Raw genomic sequence first — 23,650 nt, 5'->3', positions numbered from 1 at the left:
GAGGGTGGCGATATTGTTGTGTGGGTGTGTGTGAGGATTGAGTTGGATTGGACCGGATCGTGCGTGAGCGGACTCGTCTCGATTCGATGGTATCGGTAGTAGTCTCGTGTGGTGCGAGGGTCGGAGGTACGATGGGAAGCGTTGCAAGGCTTGTTGTTTTTCCTTGGTCGCGGTCTTTCCGAGGGCAATCGTGTGGTTTAATGGAACCAAAGGAGGCAGGAAGGGATGGTAGTAGTTTGTTGTAGGAAGAAGAGTCGCAGGAGTAAGGAAGAGGGTGCGATGTAGCGGCGAAAAGACGGTGGAGGGTAAAGGGTGATGGATTGGTTTGGTTGTGTTTCAGGACCGACACCCGGAAGCGTGACTCGGATGTGCTGTGAAATGGCAGTGGCAGCGTCAGCCAAAGCCAAAAGGAGCAGGAACCAAAAGCCTAGGCCGAGAGACAAGACGGATGCACGCAAAGTGGAAGCGAGGTCTGGCACGCAGCGATAGCAGCGAGACAATGCGTGCGATGACGCTTGACGCTCAACGCGAGAAGGTGACGATGAAGAGCGGGACAAGCGACGACGAGGGGAGGCTGGGTAGAACAAGAGTAGGAGTAAGGGAAAAAAAAGAGGAGGAGAGGAAGAAGGGGCAGAGGGAAGAGGAGAAGCAGACGATGAGGATGGATGCATCAGGTCCGCACGTACGCGAGATTTGTGCAGTGTTGGCCCAGTCCAGCCCGGTCAGGCAGCCCAGCCAGCGCCAGCCAGCAGGGCCCAACATGACTGGGACGCACCTCATCACACAGCCGGGCACCTAACAACAGCACCTCAGCCAGCGACGCCCTTAGACGATGAAGAGCTACACAGGGCGCTTCCCCGTCTCACACATGGGCAATGAGCACACTCCCTGGAACAGCGGAGCACACAGCAAAAGAATACCTAAGATTCTAAGGTGTATCCAGGAGGCAGGCAGATAGATCATAGATGGCAGGGCCTCCTACTACCTAGTTACGTATTGATTTGGCAAAACAAATTAGTCGGGAGCTTGGAACACTTACCTGCTAACGCACCATATACCTTGCCCTACCGGCCTCTATGCGACTCCTTGCTTGATCGTTGAATGTACAGCGAAGCTGGTAAGGTAGACGGGGCTGGGCAAAGACCCAACAGCACACCCGATTGCACTGAGCCTTAGGCCCTTGAGGCGATATGTCAAGCAAGGTACCTTGGCCACGTTACCTGGGTTCCATGATTGGCGGTAAAATGAGCAGCAACTGTGGTGATGGAGCCCACGGACAGGAAGGGGGCAGGCAGAGGGCAGGGAATCATCATATGGGATCGCTAAGGTAAAGTATGGCAATAAGCTAAGGTAGGTAAGTTAGGTAGGTAAGGTAAGGGAAGGTGCGGTGCCCGCGGTAGAGAACCTCATCCTTCTATGCCTGTAGTCAAGTCATGGGTGTCCGATTTTTCATGGGCAAACGCGGCGAGATTTAACAGCAACCTACCGTACCTTACCTTGCGTGAACATGGCCAGCAGTGAACCGATCATGTCCTTCCGTTCCCCGACGCCCTTCTACCTTATTCCTCTAAACTGTACGGATACTCCTCGACGGGGCATGGTATCATGCAGCTTATATCAGCGCAATTGATGTTGCGATGCTCCCTCGGCCGGACAGAGTCCGACCGGGTTAATATTTTGACGCGACCGCCAGCTCGACGAGCTCCCATGGACGGATTGTTTGGAACATCGTGAGGCAAAATCTCTCTACGCCGTTGATAGGGGAGCGACACCGGACAGTCAAATGACATCCTGCTGCATGCATATTCACAACCATCCGGCCAAGCCCTTTCCCGAGTTCGAATTCAACATCACAGGAATACAAATTCAACTTGATTTTACCAAACTCAGTCATGCTTTCTCGAACTGCATCATCCCTCGCAATGAACCGAGTCCGTCGAGTCTCTTGAGCCTCGAAGTACCTACGTACAGACCGAAACACCCAGGGTTCGTTCCGCATCGGGCAGGCAAAGTTTAGACAGCACATCAGGTACCGGTCACGCCGCGCCGCTGTACCTGCCATCTAACACCCGCCACTCGGCCGCATTCGGCCTTGCTTGTACTTGGGGGAAGAGAGACCCTGACAAATCGCATGTCCATCTCCTGAGGGTCGAAGGTCGCGGTCTTCGTGGGTAATTACATACTGCACAGTAGTTCCGTACCTTTGCTCTGTCAGACCAGCCCACAAGGTAGGTATCCAAGGTACCTCCAGGTGCGGCTAGCTCCCGCTCACTCCAACACCACCACCCGACCCCTTCACCGTCTTTTGGCACTCTCTTTTCCATGAGCCCGGAACACGCCTCCTCTTTCAGCCTCCAGGAACCTCAGCATCTTCTTTGTTCCTCAAAACGACTCTAATATTCCCCTGCTCATTCTTTTGTCTCTCGTCAGGCCCTCGCAACGTACGGAGCACTCTGCATTTACGCAGTACTACTGTGGTCGTACAGTAGACAGTAGCAGTGGGCGTTTCTAGCGCTGTTCCCTGCCGCCTCCCGTTTCTTGAGCCGTCGGCTCGGGTCAATACTGCCAGGGCGAGCGACCTGAGTGCTCACGGTCACGGTCTTGTTAGGTACTTGTTCGGACATTTCGTGGGGCCCTGCTATTTTCAAGGCGGCAGGCATCAACCTGCACGTCAGTCTTTCTCCATCAAGGTGGTTGGTTGAATGTTAATAGCGACGCAGTTCTGCCACATTGCGTAGCTTTCCAGGCAGTCTGTGCCGGCTGTGATTGCATTGTACGCACATTATCTGCATTGAGAGGGTTGACAGAGGAAAGATCAAGACATGAACACGCCAACGCATTTCAAAACGCCATCGTCGTGTAGAAGGTGGAACGTGGAACATTGATGGAAGGAAAAGAAAGAATAGAAGAAAAAGCAAGGGCAGCCAAGTGGCCTACCCGTTGGCGATGCGAGATTGGGAGCTGAGAAAGCTGCCATCTATGGGCCTAGTGCATGAACGACCGTGTATTGCATGTGTCGTGAGCTCTCGGCTGCTGCTAGGCAGGATACCCTGACAAGCCTGAGCAAGACAAAGAGCTGGGGAGAGTTTATCGAGTCTGTGTGACGACAGGAGAGTAGGAGAGGTGGCAGATGCGACGACCGTTCGCACTACTTGTTGCTGGTCCGGTTTGATGTTGGCAGCTTACACCATTCTTATCTCTGATTGCTTGGACTGATCGAGCACCGCGCTCTCCTATGTTTATCTCACCTTTTGGTAGTCTATCTCGCCGTTCACAGGTGCTCGATAATTGTTGCTGAATCTTCATGATGCCTCCCTCACCTTGGGATTGGGTTGTATCTCGAGGTGCTCGTTTCAGGGACAGCAAAGGGTCCTCATTTACATTCCTGCGTCCATGATCCGTACCTCGGTACATTTCCAAATGTCACTGGTGTTGCTCTGGCATTGGCAGCGTGAGTCTCACATCAGGTCCGCAGGGAAATTTCACAGGCACGTACTCCGTACCTACGGCGACAGATAGGTACTACTGACACTGGTGAACTAGGAGGGAATGTGCCCCACCACTGTCTTCAGCAATCGTCAGCGAACGGCACTTGTCCCAGATCCAACACACAAATTGGTGCGAGATTGCATTCCTTGGAGCGTCGTTTTCGTAAAGGCTGAAGCCCGAGTGTGCCCTGGGTTCGGAAGCGGTGAGGTCATGGTCCGTTAGAGAAGAGATCGCACCGCCAGGGCACAGATGCAGCCATGAGGTGAGTGCCATGTGTCAATTCATTATCAACATCAAATTTTAGTTTTGCAGGCACGGGGCAGGCGTGGCAGGCAGGGCAGGCACCGAAGAGGAGGGAACGCCTTCCCGTTTACCTCCCGCCCGACGAGAACAGAGGGACGGACGGCAGCGAGGGCGGGGTCTTCGCCGCCCTCTCCATGTATTTATTCGTACAGGGAAGGCTCCAGGAAAGAGCCCGCCGCTCGCTGGATCTGTTCTCCGCCCTTCTCCAAATGAATTCGAACCTGCCTGTAGGCACAATACATCAAGTACCTGTTCTCAGGGACCACACAGGGCAGCTGCTGATGTCTCTGCTTTCCTGCACCGACCGGAAATTTTCTGCAAAATTCTGAATCAGAATGTCTTGGGCAACATCGGAAGTGCCTTGGGCAAAGAAGAAGGTAATCAACTATGGATACTCCGTACGGATACCACCTGATTGCTTACCTTACCTTGCACCTCAACTTCTCAAAGTAGTACCTCAGGTACAAGGCCCCCAGCATCGAGTTTTATGCTCCTGATCCTTCCGACCCGTCGGGACCCTCAGTGATTTTCTCCACCTCAGCCGTCTTGGACTCTTGGTCACAGCACACCACGTCCGCCGCCCTCCCTCCCTTCCGTCCCCTTGGCGGAACATGTCCGGAGAACCATCCGCACGAGCTGGACTGCGCCGGGGACAGCGACTTGCAACATCCATTGTCCAATGCCATCGCAATGCAACTGACCGGGCACATAATAACAATCCCATCCATAGGTTACGAAGCACTGATATTAGCAATGGCATTAGTATCAACACAAACCCCACTCACAGACACCAACCTCCATCGCTGTTTTCGCCTCTATGCGGCCACTAACACTTATTCCTTCATAGACAACCTCTGCAGAAACTCAGAGCGCGCCTTGCTAACTAACTGATAGACATTCCGATGGAGTACATGCCTGGCCGCACTCGGCAGACTCAGAGACGCATACAAATGGCGAGCCGTTAGACGCCTTGCTACCGACTTTGGCGTGGCCTGCTGCATGCCGGATCCTTCTTTTTTATCCTTCCGCCTCTGTCCGCCCGCTTGTCCGTTTGCCACGAGCTTCGGTACGGCGTCGGCGGCTGACTAGCCCACTGGGACACTGCAAAATCAGAAATACCAACTCTTTGGCTGACCAGAACTTGCGCTCAACAAGGACCATTTTCTGATTGATTGGCCGAGATATGCGCCAGCCATTCGGAGATGCAATGCCATGCGATGCGAATGGCGCACAAGCTTCTTTTACGGCATGGAGTTTCAATGGCATTGTGGGACACAATAAGGTAGCCCTGGCCATGAATCGGGGGCTGGGACTCTGGTGATTGGCCGTGCGCGCGCCATTTCCCTTGCCGCCTCTGCCATCTCAATTCACCGCAGCGCTTAATTATTTTCAACACGAGATGCAAGCCCGTTCCCTTCTTGCCTTCCCACTTGTCGGCCCTCCACCTTGGCAGTGGGCCTAGATCGGGTCTCGGTGCCACCACCACTGCCAAGGCTCCATTTACACTTCTCCAAATTTCTCAAGCGTCAGAATCCCCACTTTCTTAACGACAGATGCTGCTCTTTTCCCTTGCTCTGTCCTTCTCTCAGCCGAGAGTCTCCTGCGTTCTGATCCAAGGAACGGAAGGGGGGGCCGGTGCAAAAGTAAAGGGAGGCAAGAAAGGTTGCTGCCGTGACCGCGGACGCTGACGGCTCACGGACTCCTCAAGGTTCACCATCCAGGTGCTTCGTGATGCGTCTGGCGCTCGGCTTACTCGATGAAAACACCTTTTGGGTTAGCCAGCGGGCACTTGGAAGACCTCGATCTTCTTTTCTACGACTTGCCAGTGCCAGTGCCAGAGCCAGCGCATCAGATCACTACAATGAGTGGTTGGTTAGGTAGTTGGTTGGTCGGTCGGTCCACACCCAGCGCAGCAAAGCACCAGGACCATCCAGCTCCAGTCGAAAGTGTCTCGCCTTTCTGCCGATCCAACTTGGCCCCCGAGCAGTCGCTGCGGGCAAAGGGGGCTCGCAGCTCGCTGGCTTCCATCCATGGTGGCTTCGCTTCTGCGTCGCCAACGTCGTTGTGTTTCAGATGACATGTCTCATGGTGGACTCACTACCACTGCCGTTGGTTCTTCCCTTGACCAGTGAGGCATCTGTTCACTCGAGTTGAACGGACTCAGGGAGGCCTCGTGAGCTGAGCGAGATCTCGGCCGACTCTGTCAGACTTTCCACACGTGAGCTGCCAACCAGAGCCGACCTATTAGAAAGAAGGTCAAGCAAGAATCGTGAGCTACCCCGACGGGACTGTGCGCCCTGTAGCGTACCAATGTCTGCATACTTGCCTACTATGTATGTATGTACTGTACTTTTCCGAAAGCCAGCCAACCACACAAACCCCCACCACCGAGATCGTGCAAGACGCGGTCAGTGGGACCCTTGTTTTCTGCCTGCCTGGGAGGCTGGCAAGATGGGCCGCTGCCCGCTGGCAAGCCGCAAGCCCATTCTCGGTTCGTGATTACGCGCAGACAGTGGATCCCTGCCCTCCATCCACTCGCCTCGATCTCGCTTCTAGTGTACGGATAGCCTGTCCACACGTGTTGGCGATGTAGTATCAACGTACCCACTTGTCTGCCCGTACACTATCAACGTACACGCACTTTATCCGTATATCTTACGAACAGTAACCCGTAAGTAGCGTGTGATCGCGACCAGTATTGAATGACTTACTGACAGGTTGTAAGTTCCGGTCCGAGTACCCCTATGCTCGGAGAAGGCCAAGAGAATGACGGGGTTGATACGAAGTTGTCACTGTAGCTTTCAAAGCTCAAGATGATTTAATTTGTATACTTCTTTTCCTAGCTATGGTTTTGAGAGTTGTAGAAAAGATACACCTTGAATGTAAGGGCTGGTATTCGCTATTACTTTGGCCACATACGCATGGGGCTTACTGAAGAACAAGCCATGAAAACCTCAAGATTTCTAACCCCGAGAGCCCAGCAAAACTGTTCCCGCTTGCTGATTCGCTTTTAACTTTCTGAGTCCCTGCCGCCTGTATCATGGATGACAAAACGCCTTGCCGCAAATTTCAACCCAACGCCATTCGTCTGCCTTTGCCGACCCGCGCAATAGACCATAAAGGTCGACGGCGAAAAGAATCCCGGGGCAGGATGGGCCATAATTCAAGACCGGCCCAGTCTTTACTCCCCGCTGATCTTAGCATGGCGAAAGTACTTCATTCCCATCCAAGCCACGGAGACCCAAACCCAAGCCATGATACTGGTCAATATAATGAGGGCCGGATAGTAGCCTGTGATGGGCAGCGTCGGATCGTCCTCGAGCTCGGGGGGCGCGTACGGGGTCGTACCGACATCCCACGCCCAACTCCATACCCCAAAGACTGAGCCCATGCCCATAACAAACACCAGCCCCGTCACGATCAAGACGACCCAGCCCCACCATTCTGTATCCGAGTAGTCGATTTCTGTGTCGTTGGGAGGTAACGGAGTGGTCGATAAGCCGCTGTACGAGAGCGGTGACTTGGCCTGCAGTATGGACTGCTGCCTAGGCCGGGTTCCAAAGTAAGATTCGGAGCCCGACGAGAGCGACGAGTCGGGCTGCAGGTGTGACGGCATGTGGTTCGGTATGTGTAAAACGTCGTCTTCGTCCGTTGTAGATGTGTACGATATCGTAGGGCTGGTGATGGTGGACTCGGCCTCGTTTGTTTGCCGAGTATTCGACAGAGAAGAGACTGGAGATTCTACCAGACTCGACCTGCTCGCATATCCCTCCATAGACGGCCGCGGTGTCAGGTCCGCGATATTCAGTCCGAGAGGGTCGTGCTCGATAGTTGTCGCATGTGATCGAGACGCAGCGCCCTCCATATCGCGGGAGACAGTGTGTGACGTGTCGATAGTGAGCTGTTTCGCCTCTTTGCGCTCCCGTTGCGCACCTCTTCCCAAGAGGGCCACCTTCCTAAGGGAACCCTTCCTTCGTCGAGACTTTTGCTGCTGCTGCTGTTGCTGGATGACGGTCGACATGGATGTCGGTGGGAAGCGCGAAGTGTCGTCCTCGGCTTCTTGGTGACGCTGCTGCTGCTTCCCATCGGAATGGGAGCGCATGAAAGGGAGTTTGGAGAGGAAGTTTGCGCCGGAGGAGCTGCGTCGGTGTGGGACCGTTGACGGCGGCTGTTGCTGCTGGTATTGATGCTCCGAGAGTGAGACCGACTTTGGTGACACAGCTCCTACCGTCGATGGGTCGCTGAGCGCAAATGTGCGACACTCGGCGCCATTGTCGCCGCTAGCCGCAATATGATCCATTGCGTTTGGTAAGGTATTCCAAACTGCGATAATCCCTATCGTTCCGGCGGTAGAGTGGACCAAAACCGATAGGGATGGGGTGGGGGAGAGTCTCACGTCAAAGCTTGGGGACTGTGTACGAGTCGGGGCCGCGACATTGACGCCCACTCTACCGGCAAGTTGAAGCAGGGGGTGGGTGAAAAGAGCGAAGATTCAGCTTAGGGAAGTTGGTGGTATTTCTGGATCTGATTGAAACTCTGATAATGCCATGTAGAGCTCAGGCTGGCAATTGGGGTTGACGCGGGTCGAAGATTGAGAGGGCTAACTGCAAAGAGGTAAAGGATGTAGGACCCTGCATTGTGACGTGGGTCGCAAAGTCAATGCCGCTACCGCTGCGGACTCGGGACTTAGCAATACCAGGCGATTCGGCGAAACGGTGCCTATATAGGTAGGTACTTAGGCGCGAATGTATGTAATTATCATACGGATAGAAGTAGCAGGAGGCTGAGTGGCTTAAGGTAGGTACCGGAGTAAAGAGGAAAGTGGGCGGTCGTGTTCCCCTGGCATGTGTCTTCCCTTTAAGCCAGTTATCTGAATAGGAGCATATTCTCCCCTGAACAGATGCATTTAGACCATCTCAGTTTGTGGGGGAAGGTGGTGGAGTGAACCTGGAGACAGATCTCTGTCGTCCCTTCTTTAGCTGGCCCTTTTTTACCCTTTTACCGGGCTAGCAGTGACACCAACTGGAATTCTAACCTTCCCGACCTGGCGACTCATTCTGTTGATGATTGCACGTCACGCACATCTCGTCCCATCTCTTCCTAGTGTGTCTTTTGCCTCGCCTACCCATTTCTGCGACCTTTAGCCCCCCGGAGCAACGCACAATGCATGCCGACGACTGTCGGACACCACTGCAATTGACCCTGTCGCTGTCGCTGTCGGTCCTTGTCCCTTCTTCTCGGCGAGGGACGTCGCTGGGAAGGAAATAGTTCCATGGCTTCCAGCCCTGCAGCAGGCCAATCCTCCGCCCTTCTGCGACCTGCCACCCCACCGATCCCCCAAAGCGGTAACGGCAGAAGTGATAACACCTCGTCAACCCATGTCGTCTATGGTCCTCCGCATCTCGCCTTTCCATCTATAAACATCAACGACGAAGCCTCCGAAGTAGACGAGGAAGTGGATGAGGACGGTCTTCACCCTAGCATCTCCTGCTCCCCCGGCGTAGCATCAACGCCCATAGGTAGCCCTGGACTTCTCGCGCCCGCCAACCTGAAACCTGGGTTGCTTCGTCCAGACTTCCCAACACCAACAGACATGGCCGAAGACGACCCTCCCTCTGCTGGGGGCTCGATCGTCCCGAGCCCCTTCAACTTCCAGACGCAGGTCATCTCGACCTCGCCTGTCAAGTCGGTATGTTCAGATACACATCATCGCAATCATGCTGCACGCCCCTTCCACCTCCTCAACCAGCCAATTGATCGCTAACATCGGCGCCTCGCAGAACATTGGCCAGCGTCGCGGCCATCGATACAAGCACAGTTCCATTTCTACCCAACATCAGATCTTTCAGGAGCCTCCCCAGCGACCGCCGCCTGTTCTACCAGCCTCCCTCCCTGTGCCCACCGTTCGAGAAGCATGGAAGAGTATGTCAAAGGACCAGCGCGTCCGGCTCTACTGGAGCTTGTGCCACTTGGCAGTCGCGACTTGGCTCTTTTTCATTTCCGAGGGCTCCGTTGCCATGATGGCACTCTCCCATCTAGTCTTCTTCGACGCCGGCAGCGCGGCAGTATGCGTAGCTGTCGATGTTCTAGGCAACTTCGAGGTTTGGCGTCGTAGCAGTATTCGTCACCCCTTCGGTCTCGAGAGAGCCGAGGTTCTCGCCGGCTTCGCCATGTCTATTTTCCTACTCTTTGGCGGCTTCGATCTTGTGTCGCACAACCTCAAGCACTGGCTAGAGACCAAAGGTGGACATGAGCCGCACCACGAACATGCTCACGAGCGTGTCTCGGCCGGAGAAGTGGACTGGGCTGCGTTCGCGGCCATCACAAGCACAGTTATTTCAGCGTACGGTCTGAAGAACCACGCACGTATTGCTAGAATCATGCGTGTGTCATGGCTTGCCAAGCTACCTACCCACTTCTCTAACATCTTCCACTTTTTGACGGTCTTCTTCTCGAGTCTACTGCTCTTGTTGCCCCTTCTGTCCATCAAGAGCTATATTTGGGTCGACCGTACGCTCTGCGCCGCCATTGCCGCCTCTATGTTCCTGTTTGGCGCCAAGTTGGCCATGGCTCAGGCTATGATGTTGCTCATGTCGTATGGCGGCATGGGTGGCAACGAAGGTGTGTCTTCAGTGGTGCGGGAGATTGAGGCAGAACCAGGCGTGGCTCGGATCGAGGACGCGCAATTTTGGCAGGTGCACTACGGATTATGTATGGCCAATCTCAAGATCTGTGTCGCCAAAGGTTGTGACGAGGGAGCCATCAGCAAGCTGCGCAGCCGCATATCTACTTTGATCCAAAATCGGCTCGGGGAAGGATACGGACGCGGTACAAGCTTACGGTGGGAGGTGACTTTGCAGACTAGTGTTGAAGCGACCCTCTGATCAAGCGAGGATAGACTGCGATTTGTCCTGTCAGGCCGATGGGCAGACAAAGTTGTTGTACGATTTAGACAAGCGAAACCAAAAGTCAAAGGATTGTCTTGTTTGTTTGACGTTAACACCAAAATGCTGATGATGAATACATGAAGAGCGAGAAAAGTCTATTCTTTCAGGAGACCGGAGTCGAGGAGGGTATCCTTCATGTTATATACCACTTTACACAAAATACCATAGAGAAGAAACTTGCAAGCAGACCAAGGCCTGCCCTACACCGCTGAGGCGACGAAGGAAGGCGAGGCCGACAGTACACCATTGATCTTTCAGACACCCAAACTCCTTTTGCACCCAGGTCATAATGCGTTACAAGTTCAAGATGAGAAGGCTCGGTTGGGAAAGTCGCCAGGCGATAGCTTTATCCCAATCAAAACAGCCCCCAGCGTCCACGCTGCTTGTCGTCCTTGTTGGGCCTGTTGTTGCTCCCCTTCATCCGTTCTCTCTCGCGGCCCTCGAGCTGCCTCAGACTCTCCATCTTCTCAAGGACTAACTCGAGTAGATCCTTGCGGCGGATGACTTCAAGGTGCCTCTTGATCTTGGGGTCTTCCTTGGCAAACCTCTCGATATCTTCTTCCGAGAGGTGCCTTCCGAGCCGGAGGTCTAGTTCTCTGGGAAAATTGTAGTAGAATTCCGATAGGAGCTCCACATTGAGAAACAGAACAGCTGTAGACGCGAGCTTGGTGGCTGCCGCATCAAGGAAAACCTCTGGGCAGTAGTACTTGTTCTTGAGGCTGGTGCATTGCTTCGACTTGACAGCCATCAGACGCATCTTGATGATATCGGCGCGATCCCTGAGGAAAACAGCCTCACGTCCTAGAATCCATTAGTGACCAGCAATACATGGGCAGCCAGACTAGACTTACCTCTTTTAAGCAGCGACGCGCTGAAGCCTCCGGCACCACTGCGGCTTTCCCCTTCGACGACAACATCCCCCTTTCGTGCTCGATCGACAAAGTTCATCACTTCTCTCAGCTTTCGTCGACCGCCCACAACATCTTCAATGCTCTTCAGCGCGCCCTCGCAGTCCTGAAGCTCCTTCTTCAGGACAACGGCCGAATGATCCCGGCCCTGGATCCATTCTCTCTCGTCAATATCAATCTCAAACTTGTAAGGCTTGATACAGTTCTCAACTTGATCGCTCGTGCTGTAAAACCGCTCATTCAGAATTGTGGACGCGGCTTCGTTAATGGCCTCTCGTGCAAAGGGATGGCTGCTGAAAGTGGAGTGTTTGATCAGACTGTCAATGTGAGCCTGAATAGCAGACGCAACCACGGTTGTGGCCAATCTTCCAACACCAAGTTTTGTCAATGAAGAAGTCGACGCGTCGAGCTGGCGATGCCAGTACAAAGAGTTGGGGTCAGCTTTGGGAAGATCAGCCAAGCTGTCCGGCTCTGGCATCGCAGGGGACAAGTCCTGGATGGGCTTGTTCCAGTACCGGGCGGCCAGAAGGTCAAGAACCTTCTGGTCCAGCTCCTGCTTCAGCAACTGGTGCATTTGCGGGCGTCCAAACTCCTCGGTAAATTGCTTAAAGGAGTGTTTGAAGCCATCAAGACTTTCTGCCAAGTATGATTCGGCAGATAGCGGGCGGTCATTGTATTGCACCTTGAACTCATAGGTCGCTTCCTCGAGCTCCTGTCTGATGGCGTCGCTAGTAGTGGCCAGGCTAGCAGACATCGTTTGTTCGAGGACGGTCATGAGCTTCTTACGTAGGTTAATCGTCCCAACGTTGACACCAGCACCCTCACCAAACTCCAGCGGGTGGGCGGAGAAGAAGGTGTTCTCGTTCTTTGCGATCGCCGACATTACGCTACCCGATCTCTTGAAGAGACCGGTCGTTTGAGGGACTTTGGAGACAACACCCACATAGCCAAGTCTCAGGGGATACTGCTTGTCGCTCAGGATGGCAGCACCGCGAGGAGCGTCCACCAAGTCCATCTTGGTAACCACGCCGATAGTCCTCTCGCCTCTGGGATCCACACGGCGGCTTGCACGTAGTGCGGTCGAGTTTGCGAGATCTACATCTGCGGCGGAGATGGCCAGAATGACATTAGGAGACTGAATGTACTTGTCGCATAGCTCTGATATCTTCTGCTTTAATTCCAGAGGCTGGCCTTGGCCAACCACCTGGATATATCCGGGTAGATCGATCAGAGACAGATCCGGTACATTTGGCGAGTAAATGGTAAGATGAATGGGATCATCAGATACGCACTGAGTATCCGGCACGGCTAGGTTAAGCTCAGTCAAGGTCCTTTGGATCGAGGAAAAGTCGGTGATGCGTCGCAGACCCAGGTCGGGGAATTCGCCATATTCTGCGTCCGACTCAGGCGTATTGACGAGGGTCAGTTCTATGGGCCGGCGAGTAACCATGTTGCTTCCCTTGGGCAGGAACTCGTGGCCAACGAGGGCTTCTAAGACGGAGCTCTTTCCTGAGGACTGCGAACCGATGACAACAATTGAGGGGAGCGTCAGAGTGCTCGATTGTCCAACTTGCTGGAGCATGCTCCGAATCTCGATCATCTTTTTGGTGAGGATCATCATCTGGTCGTCATTGGCCACCTCATCGGGTTCTCGCGGGTCGTCTTCTGAAGATTGATCGTAGCCGTACGCAGCAGCCGAGCCTCCTGCAACAACAGCCGCCCCGGCTCTGCTCTGCTTGGGTTGCTCCCCTCCAGGTCCTCCTGAGCCGCCGCCACCAGTGCCAATGTCTTCATGGATACGCAACACCTTTTGAAGCCATTCGGGGGTTTCGATTTGTTCTTTTGTGTTTTCCCAACCGCGCATCGTTTGATCCATAATTCCTTTGGCACCTCCAAAGAGACTAGACGTCGTTTCCGAAATACCATCTGCTGTTTTGCTGACCATATCCCAGGCGTTGGTGGTGAGCTCTGTGAGTGACTTGGTCAGCAGGGGCAACTTGTTTTGACGCGAAGAGAAACCCAGTACGTACGGTTGGCTTGATACTGAATCCAGGCGAGTGTTCCGACAGCTAGGCCACCGAACATTGCGGGGATTCTAGCAAACTTGATAACCAACTTCGGTAGGAAGCGGGCAAAAGACGCATTCCGCACGACGACGGCATTGTGGAAGGCGTTGCCAGGAAACCACATGCGCCGTTGCGTAGCACGCACAGCTGCATCTGCTCGCTGAAGCCCGCCTGCGGGAAACCGGTGAAAGTGTCGAACGGCCTGGACTGGAGCGCGTCGCGTCAATGGCGAAAGCCCTGCGGCCAGGAGACGTCCGCTCATGCTGCCGGCGAAGCACGGGACGCGTGTAGTTTGAGGCGGTAGTGTGTTCTTCGCATGCGAGACGGAAATTCGAGTGGGAAAGCCAGAGATTCGGGTGTCCGAGATGGAGAAGCGGTGTGGTTTTGGTGGTGATAGTTGGTGTGGGTTTCGCCAAAGGCTCCGGCCTGACAAGAGACTTGAATATCAGAAATCCGTTGACATGCCACGAATCGGGGACGAATGAGAAGCGGCGTGAATGGAAATCAAGCGGGTTCTCGCGGGTTGCATGAAGAGCCCATTTCACTAAGGCACCTACCTAGTGGGGACCGCCTGGCATTGACGTACCGTCCATCTTCCCCAAAAGAGCACCTACCTAGGCACCTCCCTGCTGGCTCCTAACCAGTAGTACTGTGTACCTAGGTATGCACCATCACAACTACACATTACCTTACTTTAAGTCGCAGCATGGCTTTCTCTTATCGCTCTTCGCATAAAGCCTTATCTTATCGCCTTCGTCATACCCAAATGCCCTGGATAAGGCACATAGGTAGAAGACACAGCTCCAATGTCCCTCCGATGGCGCTGGATCTCCAGTTGCACCTGGGTGGGCAAGAAATTATTCGAAAATAGCCATCCATGTTCAAGCAGCTGACCAGCTTCGCGTATACCGCCCCTCATCAAATGACTCACTGTTCTCCGTACATCTTGCCTTATTCATCCCCATCTGAACCCTGAGATTTCACCAAGGCGCTCGGAAAAGCAACCGGAGTCCCAAACGAAGGCGCAATCGCTGGGAGTCATTCATTTAGATTAACAGCAATACCCACCACTTTATACAACGCCCAGTTCTTGCCTTGTGTGTTTTCAACCGGCACGGGCCTCAGCTCAACTTCCCCCACCCACCCACGTACCTGACTTGTTCGGTACTCCGCGCTCTAGCATTCAGCTGGTAGCTACCTCATCCCTATCAACTTGCGCCACCGCCCTGGGGTTTCTGATCGCGCCATAGCTCATCAAACGAATAAATCTGGCCAAACACTTCCTCCGACGTCTCCTATTCGTGAATTCGTATTTGACTTCTAGTCACATTCTCTGGGTTTCTGTTGCTGTTGTTTAAGAACAGTCAAGACCCCATCGAAGACAAAGTTGCATTGCTCACGCGACACCTACTACTATTCTTCCCTCGACGCCTTCCTCATCTTCTCGACTCCTTCTGAGTTGCCCGACACAACTCGCCCAACATGTGCCGCTTCCTGGTAAGTTCGGTGTCATTGAGCGCCGACAGGACACCCGCTGACTGATTCTAGGTGTATCGGGGAAGCGACGAGATTCTTCTCTCCAAACTCATTCTTGACCCTACGCATTCTATCCTGAAGCAATCATTTGACTCCAGGCTCAGACTGGTACGTCACTCTGGCGCATAGAGCTTAGGTACCGTACTAATATCTGGCGGTGGCCGAAAAGGATACACGAAGAGGCCAGAACAATGCAGATGGCTTCGGAATCGGTTTCTACACGGATCCCAAGCTCGGTCACGCACCTTGCCTCTTTACCTCGACAATCCCCGCCTGGAATTGTACCAATCTTCAACGCATCGCCTCCAAGACCGCTTCCCAACTCATCTTCGCTCATGTACGAGCAACGACCGAGGGATCCCTCAGTGAGGATAACTGCCACCCATTCTGCCACGGTAGCTTGATGTGGATGCACAACGGTGGTCTTGGGGGTTGGAAGTATATCAAGAGAAGGCTGGGTTCGAGATTGGCCGACAAGTGGTACCTTGGGGTCCAAGGCGGTACAGACAGTGAATGGGCGTTTGCGCTGTTCCTCGATACTCTCGAAAGGATGGGCATCGACCCGGATTCACAGCCCGCCCACGGTTTCGGGCCTACGATATTGAGGAAGGCTATGCTGAAGACCATCGCCACAATCAACGAATTGATCGATGAAATCCCGGAGAGCACGATCCAGTCGGAAAACATCGACACTCGAAGCTTGCTCAACTTTGCTGTCACAGACGGCAAAAGCGTTATTTGCACTCGATACATCAGCAGCGCGACAGACGAAGCCGCGAGTCTCTACTACTCTTCAGGCACTGAATGGGGCACGAGGACATCGGCAGCAACCGACCGCAACTACCAAATGGAACGCCAAGATAAAGGCGCAGATATTGTACTTGTCGCAAGTGAACCGCTGACGTTTGAGAGAGGTACGTGTTGAGAGTTTCGTAACGCGGTGTTTGGGCTATTGCTAATTGGAACAGAGAATTGGGTCAACGTTCCCACAAACTCGATCCTGACAATTCACAACCAAACTGTTATGGTTCATCCGATTATTGACAAGTACTACGATCGAAGCCCGTACCACGCCAGATCAAGCGCTTTCGTTCAGACGAAGGGACTCATGGCGAACGAGAAGATTTCGGCACTACTCAGCCCGGCAGCAACGTCGTTGCCAGCTCCTGATGCTGCAAAAAAGAGCCTTGGGCCGACTATTCCTTTCAACGTTTCTCGCGGCCACACCCCTGAGCCTACTAATGTTGGCAAATCCCGGCCACATAGCCAACTTCACGAGATATCAACACCGGCAGACTCCAGGTCTATCATGACCTTCTCAAGCGCGCAAACCAGCACATCAAAGCCTCCGGTTCAGGGAAACATCAAGGTGAAACGGGCGGCGCTAGAGCAGGCTGCTCCCAGTGCCGATAGCGATACAGACTCGCTGCTACCTGTGGAGGGCCAGGCGCAGAGCAGGACAGAATTTGGTCATCCTAATAAGTTGTCGAGATTCTTCCCCGAGTTGACCATGACCTAGCCAGAGAGAGTCATGTGTGCCCGGAGGAAAGGAGATCAATCAAACAATACAACCGAATACCCGCCTCGACACGGCCCAGCCACCGTGACATGTGAACGGATCCAGGAAGCCGGCAAAGCAACCACATGAACAAATCAATTCATCAATTAGAGACGAAGCGACGCAAAAGCTCAGCTCTCCTCACGGGGGACTTACGAAAATTCCTGGACACTCTTACCAGCCTCAGGTATTGCGATTCGAGGATATACCACGAGACTCGAACTCGTGCCTATGAGAGCTGTATGTGTTAGCTCACGACTCTCAGAAAGAGCTACAACGCGCGCCTTGTAACTGTGTTCACTGTATCATTACTGCTTATGATTGCAAGTTGGGTAGTGTGTATTGGAGTTTTTTCTGCATTTATCACCTGGGTCGCTATCTAGAAGGAAGAAATCTATTAAGCAACCAAAATATTTATAGCTCGACGTTGACAGGCCGTGAAATCATATCGCCTTACGCTGCTCGCTTTTCGACTGAACAGCTACAAAGCATTCAACCTTCCGGGGCTCGCAGCTCAGGGTGCCGAACATGAGGTCCGATTTAACGCATCATGCATGTCGCCTATCAATTTGCTAGGGATCGAACGGGGCACAAGTAGTTTCGCTCCACACTGGTTGGACTACCCCAGAGACTCGGACACTTGGACTAGTCCCTAAATCGGAGCCAAGCACGTAATCTCGTGGGTCATCAATGTTGGATGAATACTATGCCTATGTGGCTCGAATAGCTACGCCAACTGTCATTTGATAGTATAGATGGATACCCTATGTATAGATCTTGCTGCTCTCTGAATCCTGGAACATCATGCTCGGAGTGATAATGCTGATGCTCCAGTTTGGATATTCCATAGATGCAGGCAGAGCTTCATGCTCTGAATCGGAATGGCAGTGTCTATTGGCGGACGGATGTGCTGTCGGGCGACTTTGTGTCGAAGTTGACCCTATCTGCTGGGCCAGATCATTAAGACAGCAATCGAATGTCAAGTACCTACAAATGGAAGATCAGCACTTGGCGAAACGATCGTCTCTTATCTTCCCTGATGAAATCGCCAATAGAGATGTTACCTTAGGTAGCTTCCATGGCTGCGGGAATAAGCCGCTAGGGATCTTATCTTGAAACTGATAAAGCCACCGCCACTCTCCCTCCGCCCTGCACAAGTGACTTGAACTACATGTTCTGATGTGACCACCTCTTCTCTATTCGCTTGCATAGCTCAGAGGAGCATCTTCTAATCAACCCGTATTGAGACGCTCAAAAATGGCCTCGCCGAGATGCTTCTTCCTAGACCTACCTTGCGAAATTCGTCTCGACATCTACGCCCTTCTCCTTCTCATCCACCCTCCCCTAGATAGAGTCGGCCCGTCCTCGCCGCAAGCACGGCTCCATCCCGCAATCCTTTCCACAAACCGGCAAATCCATACAGAGGGGACGCCCATTCTCTACGGCAGCAATATATTCCTCGCGCACACCAAACTTCTGGCCTCCTTTCCGCGTCTACGGCCATGGTACTCGCCCGTCCGGGAGCGCTCCGTGCTCCCCCGCATCCGCCGCTTCCACATCCGGCTGCGGCTAGACTGCGACCTGGCGTTTGATGCCGCGGCCGCGACGGCAGCATTCAACGGCGTGGATGAGCTCGTCGTCGAGGTGTGGCAGGCCGCCTTCCAGAGTGCGGACCATGGTGCGCTGCGGGTGTTTGAGGAGGTCCGGGCAGTCAAGACTGTCAGGGTCTATGGCAGCATCACAGGGTTTGAGGACTATGTGGACTGGCTTGAGGGTGTGATGCGCCGCGGCGGTGAAATCGAGGGCAGCAAAGACATCAGTCTTGTCGGGACGATGTCATCTCAAAGTCGAATCCCGTGAGTTTCATTGCATAATTTTGGGGGTTTGTGATATCTCAGCTGCCAATGCTAGGAGTTCAGATTTCTCGTCACTCCTGTACAGTCCAAGGCATTGTGCAACCAGCAGACTCCCATGCATCCAGGAAGCTTCGGTCGCACGAGATTGAGTCTTTTTATACGATCTGGAGTTGCCAGCTCATACAGCATCTATACGATTCGAGCTTTCCTAGCTAGCACGCAGCAAACGTCCCCCGGACCTCATTACTGTGGTGGTCGCGCTCTCGTCAATGGCGACATCACACCCCGCGGTGACAACACTGGACTCCACTCCGCGCTCGCACCTGCTCCTTCACGGGTCCCCTGACGTCCAGCAGTAGTGGATCACAGGGACGATGATTAGAATGGATGAGGGCTCTTGGCTCCGCCTATCATAGCAACCTTGTTACCGGCGTCCTGGTCACTTGGGCCGCACCCCGCCGCTCAGAGTGATTTCCGCTGGGCCCTTTTTACGGTGCTGGTGGGGCCGCTGACCTCGGGACCGCTGGCCTGTCGGTACCTGCGCCGAAATAGCGCAGCAAAGGCGCTAACCCCCATGCGGTCGGTCTCATGTCGCAATCCTGTGCACCAGGCGAACAGCTCATTTGCAACTTTCTTGCGACCTTCCCCTCCAGTCGCAGCACACAAAACTCCCTCCTACAGCATACGAACCCAACGACTGGAGGTTTGCTGACTGCATACCTCGACGAAAGGTGCCGGCGAGAAGGGAACGCAAGAAGGCTCAAAGAACAGTATTCGGGCATCTCACTGAGTTCAACAAACTCCGCTCAACCTCGCTTTCAGTAGCTATAGTCGACATGGCGTTCGAATTTCTCCCCTTCCTATCCGCCGTCTTTGGCTGGATTTACTTTCTCTGCTGGTCCGGCTCCTTCTACCCGCAGCCTCTCCTCAACTTCCACAGGAAAACTACGGCCGGTACAACGGTCGACTTTCCCTTGATCAACTGCCTAGGTAAGAACCCAGGACACCACGTAGAACATAAGAGAGACAATCTTCAAGTACAGCGCTGACACTCCGACTTTCGCAGGCTTCCTCGCCTACTTTGTCTCTAACGCCGCCTTCTACTACTCCCCCGTCGTCCGCGCCCAGTACGCCGCGCGCAACCACGGCCTCACCCCGACAGTCGCCTTCAACGACATCACCTTCGCCGCCCACGCCCTACTCCTCTCCTGCATAACCACCTCGCAGTACGTGCCCAAGCTCTGGGGCTTCACCCCCGCGCCGGGCACGAACCCTAGCCGCTTCATCTCGGGCATCGCCTCGGGCTGCATCGTGGGCGTCGCCGTTGTCGGCCTCATCGTCGCGTCCGCCCCGGGGGACGGCGACCCCGTCACGAGCTGGTGCGCCCTTGACGTCGTCTACGCCGTGTCCTACGTCAAGCTCGTCATCACCCTCATCAAGTACACCCCACAGGTCATTACAAACTACCGCAACAAGTCCACAAAGGGCTGGTCCATTTGGCAGATCCTGCTCGACTTCTCCGGCGGCCTCCTCTCTGTTGCGCAGCAGGCAATCGACTCCTACCTGCAGCGCGACTGGTCCGGCATCACCGGTAACCCTGTCAAGTTCGCGCTGGGCAATGTTTCCATGGTGTACGACTTGGTCTTCATGACCCAGCACTACATCCTCTACCGCGGCTCTGACGGCAAGGCTGACGAGAGAGATTCGCTTCTCCGTGCGGACGATGAGGAGCATCAAAGACTAGACTAGACTAGAGCAGACTCGTCATACATGTACACATATGGCTTGGAATATACTTGACATATTATCCAGTACACTAGTAGAAATTTGGAAGCCTTGAAGATCTTCTAGCTCAATGCTTTGTTAGCTTTGCTCAGACGCCCAAGCTTGGCAGGTTGTCAGGTTGGCATCCTGACCACTTCTCAAGACATCTCAGTGTGAACAAAAGCCGTCTGAAGACCTTCTAGATAGTCTAAGCTGGAACTCTAGAAATTCTAAGAATTCTACCACTACGGTCTGTACCTTACACATTGTATCCATGACATGTGACCCTCTCAAAGTCGAGACGCAACGATACCAATTCACGTTACAGCAACACCAAGGAGAAACTTCTTTCAGAGGAGAAGGGAAAAAAGGCTTCTACAAGACACAAAAGGAACAAAACTGAAAAAAAAAGTGTAAAATTGAGGAATTGCTACGAATCCCTTTGTATGCCTGCCCTTGAACGCCGTCGAGGGGATATGCAAATCTCTCAACCTCCATCTCTCTGCCGTAATCGAAGAGAAGCCTCCCTCTCACATAGCTTCTTCTTGAATGACTCGCTTTGAGAAATAGGGTGTCGTCATCGCTGTCTTTGACTCATTCTTCTAGAACTTTTGTATTCCCCAGCCGTATATGCGATTTCTTCCCATTTGTGACTCTGGGTTCTTTGTTTCTCATCCAGACAAGCATCGAGGCTCTCTCTGGCTATTCCAATCCGTTCCAAAGGCTCATGAAGAGGTGTTTTCGTTCGTCTGCATGAAGGCAGGAAGCTTCTTCCAACTCTCCTGGCTAGGGACCTTGACCTTTCCAAAGTCCTCATCAATGTCCAAGATGATCTTGAGGGCGTTGCGGCTGCGGGCAAAGGGGCTAGTGTCGAGCTTCTCCTTCAAGGTAGAGATGGCATCGCCAACACCGGTGTGGACCTTGGAGCTCTCAGGCTTGCCGGGATAGGGGATAACGTTCTGCAAAACCTCGTAGGCGGCGAGAGTGAAACCGAACTGCGGGGAAGAACGGAAGATTCTGGCAGGGCCGCCCTTGAAGAAGGCGCGGAAGCCCTCCTCCTTCCAGATAGTCTTGGCAGCATGACGGAGACCAGTGTAGGTGGCCTCGCCCTTGCGAGCCTCGACCTGAAGACGAGTCTTGATGACGTCGCAGGGGGTGGTGAGGTAGGCAGCGGGCATACCAGCAATGGCACCAGCGGTAAGCAGCTGGACAACTCCCAGCTTCTTAGTCGGAGACTCGCCAAAGAGATCCTTCTTCAAGTGGCTATAAGTAGGGAAGTAGATGGCCGAGAAGGGAACATCACGCAACAAGCACGCGGAGGCACCCTTGTAGAGACCAACGAGACCCAAGTTGCGCACAATCCACATAGCCGACCTCTTGGGCGCGCCCTCAACAGTCTTGGCGACCTCACCCTGGACCTGGAGACGAATCTTGACAATCTCGAGGGGGTTTGTGAAGACCTGTGAAAAACAATGTTAGCTTCTGTCACTTGCTTTCAGGTTACACCAGACTGTAGTAAAAAAGAGAGTGAACTTACAACTTGGCATGCACCAGCAGTACCACCAGCAAGAATTTCATGGCCAGTCCAGATCTTGCCCTCCTTGTTGGTGAAGTATGTACGCACAATGTCGTTCACCGTCAGCTTAATGGCCTTCTCTGGCGCAACACCAATGAGCTGGGGTACAACACCCGAGTAGAGGCCTCGGGGCCCCTCGTTCCTCCACACCTTCTGGAAGCAATCGATCGAGTTCTTATACAATCTTTCTCCCGGTCTGGCGCTTCTTTGGTTCTGGAGACGGGTCTTTACAAGGTCAATGGGGTAGACCATGAACGCTCCGAAGGCACCTGCCAAACTACCGAGACCAAAGTTGTATGCGGATTCGAGAATCGATGCGAGAACAGCCTTGGAAGCTCCGGCGCTCTTGGCAAGAACTTGCGAAGCAGCATCGTCAGCCTCGTAGGCAGCGTTTCTCCATGATGGGTCGAGGACCTTGGCAAAGTCGCCGAGGCCAAGGCGACCAGAGGGCTCGTCAAGGCTGGCGAAGTGGAAGAGAATGTCGGCTTCCATGGGGGTGAAGAGGGAGAAGCGAGTGATTTTGGCAGCCTGGTTGAGGAATTCCGTCCTTGTGATCTTGCCGTCGGAACTCTTGGCGCAAGCACGGCGCACAATTAGCTCAACCAGATCAATCTCCTTAATCATGTTCTGGAAGGCGCGAACGTTGGCGTAGGAAACCTTGCTTCCAAGCGAGATGTTGCAAAGAGTCGACAGGTTCTCGAGAAGGTGGTCAGAGAGCTTGTGCTTGGAAGTCTCGCGAATAATGCGCTCAAAGTCCTCGGGGTCAATGAATCCATCGCCATCCTTGTCGAACAGCTGGAAAGCCTGGCGGATGCGCTCGCCCTGCAGACCACGCAGCATCTGGGAGAATTGGGGGTAGTCCATGTGATGGCGCTTCTTCTTGCTGCCAATGTACAACTTGGCCCATTCGCACTCCCAGTCAAAAGGAATGCTGTCGGGGCCCTTGTTTAGCTCGTAGAGCTTTCGGAAGTCCTCGTACTTGACATTGCCGGTTCTATCGACGTCGAAGAGGCGGAAGGCGATCTCGTACTCGGCGTCGGGCTTGATCAGGAGGTTCTCAAAGGCGGCCCACTCGGAGAGGGTAATCTTGCCGGAACCCTTACGGTCGGCGATGCCGAAGAGAATTCCGTACTGTTCGCGCTTGATTTTGTGCTGCGGTGTTAGGTTTAGAGTCAGTAAAATGGATCGAGTGGTCGGTTCATCGGAGGGATATCGGAGCTGGGTTGTGCTCCCGCAGCAGTGACAAATTGGAAGAGCAGAAGGTGAGGTTAGAGTGAAAACCCGAACTTACGAAATCTTCATCCTCGGGCGCAACAGCCTTGGTGAACTCGTCGGGGCCCATGTAGAGCTCTCCTGACACCTCATCCTTGACAGCATTGGCAACAAATCTCGCCTTTGTCTGCGCAGACAGCTGGACGGGCTCCTCGGCGCCAAGGAGGCTCTCCTTGACAGCCTCCTTAACGGCAGCTGCTTTGCTCATCTTGGGCGGCTTCTGCAATTGAGCTTATGTGGAGGGTGGAAGGTTTGTTGGAGTGCGAGCGCACAGGAGAAATGGTTCGAGAGCTGTCGCTTCCTGGGCCCTGTGTAGGAGAAGAGGAGAAGGTGCGCTCGGTGAGGTGAGGTGACTGTGGCCCTCGAGTGGGTTGT

At 53.7% G+C, this 23,650-nt stretch overlaps 10 protein-coding genes across 10 annotated transcripts; 7 read left to right on the top strand and 3 right to left on the bottom strand.

The window, feature by feature from the left end:
• Positions 1-448: 448 nt before the first annotated feature.
• Positions 449-799, top strand: CCOS01_01172 (uncharacterized protein; the record flags this gene model as incomplete). Its single annotated transcript, XM_060449368.1, has 1 exon — positions 449-799. The coding sequence occupies one exon, from the start codon at positions 449-451 to the stop codon at positions 797-799; it is 351 nt and encodes a 116-aa protein (XP_060320806.1).
• A 4,749-nt stretch (positions 800-5,548) lies between these two features.
• CCOS01_01171 (uncharacterized protein) lies at positions 5,549-5,869 on the top strand (the record flags this gene model as incomplete). Its single annotated transcript, XM_060449367.1, has 1 exon — positions 5,549-5,869. One exon carries the CDS (start codon positions 5,549-5,551, stop codon positions 5,867-5,869), a length of 321 nt encoding a protein of 106 aa, XP_060320805.1.
• A 1,104-nt stretch (positions 5,870-6,973) lies between these two features.
• Positions 6,974-8,092, bottom strand: CCOS01_01170 (uncharacterized protein; the record flags this gene model as incomplete). The annotated part of the gene is made up of 1 exon (XM_060449366.1): positions 6,974-8,092. The coding sequence occupies one exon, from the start codon at positions 8,090-8,092 to the stop codon at positions 6,974-6,976; it is 1,119 nt and encodes a 372-aa protein (XP_060320804.1).
• Positions 8,093-9,064: 972 nt separating this feature from the next.
• Positions 9,065-10,676, top strand: CCOS01_01169 (cation diffusion facilitator family transporter; the record flags this gene model as incomplete). Its single annotated transcript, XM_060449365.1, has 2 exons — positions 9,065-9,481; positions 9,573-10,676. The coding sequence occupies 2 exons, from the start codon at positions 9,065-9,067 to the stop codon at positions 10,674-10,676; spliced, it is 1,521 nt and encodes a 506-aa protein (XP_060320803.1).
• Positions 10,677-11,094: 418 nt separating this feature from the next.
• Positions 11,095-13,975, bottom strand: CCOS01_01168 (dynamin family protein; the record flags this gene model as incomplete). The annotated part of the gene is made up of 3 exons (XM_060449364.1): positions 11,095-11,540; positions 11,591-13,615; positions 13,678-13,975. 3 exons carry the CDS (start codon positions 13,973-13,975, stop codon positions 11,095-11,097), a joined length of 2,769 nt encoding a protein of 922 aa, XP_060320802.1.
• A 1,220-nt stretch (positions 13,976-15,195) lies between these two features.
• CCOS01_01167 (uncharacterized protein) lies at positions 15,196-16,768 on the top strand (the record flags this gene model as incomplete). Its single annotated transcript, XM_060449363.1, has 4 exons — positions 15,196-15,210; positions 15,262-15,357; positions 15,419-16,163; positions 16,218-16,768. The coding sequence occupies 4 exons, from the start codon at positions 15,196-15,198 to the stop codon at positions 16,766-16,768; spliced, it is 1,407 nt and encodes a 468-aa protein (XP_060320801.1).
• An 843-nt stretch (positions 16,769-17,611) lies between these two features.
• On the top strand, positions 17,612-17,923 carry CCOS01_01166 (uncharacterized protein; the record flags this gene model as incomplete). The annotated part of the gene is made up of 1 exon (XM_060449362.1): positions 17,612-17,923. The coding sequence occupies one exon, from the start codon at positions 17,612-17,614 to the stop codon at positions 17,921-17,923; it is 312 nt and encodes a 103-aa protein (XP_060320800.1).
• A 141-nt stretch (positions 17,924-18,064) lies between these two features.
• On the top strand, positions 18,065-18,667 carry CCOS01_01165 (uncharacterized protein; the record flags this gene model as incomplete). The annotated part of the gene is made up of 1 exon (XM_060449361.1): positions 18,065-18,667. The coding sequence occupies one exon, from the start codon at positions 18,065-18,067 to the stop codon at positions 18,665-18,667; it is 603 nt and encodes a 200-aa protein (XP_060320799.1).
• An 832-nt stretch (positions 18,668-19,499) lies between these two features.
• On the top strand, positions 19,500-20,412 carry CCOS01_01164 (lysosomal cystine transporter; the record flags this gene model as incomplete). Its single annotated transcript, XM_060449360.1, has 2 exons — positions 19,500-19,653; positions 19,730-20,412. 2 exons carry the CDS (start codon positions 19,500-19,502, stop codon positions 20,410-20,412), a joined length of 837 nt encoding a protein of 278 aa, XP_060320798.1.
• Positions 20,413-21,152: 740 nt separating this feature from the next.
• CCOS01_01163 (uncharacterized protein) lies at positions 21,153-23,483 on the bottom strand (the record flags this gene model as incomplete). Its single annotated transcript, XM_060449359.1, has 3 exons — positions 21,153-21,887; positions 21,965-23,155; positions 23,295-23,483. 3 exons carry the CDS (start codon positions 23,481-23,483, stop codon positions 21,153-21,155), a joined length of 2,115 nt encoding a protein of 704 aa, XP_060320797.1.
• Positions 23,484-23,650: the final 167 nt, after the last annotated feature.

The sequence above is a fragment of the Colletotrichum costaricense genome (genome assembly GCF_030867565.1).
Source record: "Colletotrichum costaricense strain IMI 309622 chromosome Unknown Scaffold_1.1, whole genome shotgun sequence".
Classification (NCBI taxonomy): domain Eukaryota; kingdom Fungi; phylum Ascomycota; class Sordariomycetes; order Glomerellales; family Glomerellaceae; genus Colletotrichum; species Colletotrichum costaricense.
This window is presented reverse-complemented; position numbering and strand designations above follow the sequence as displayed.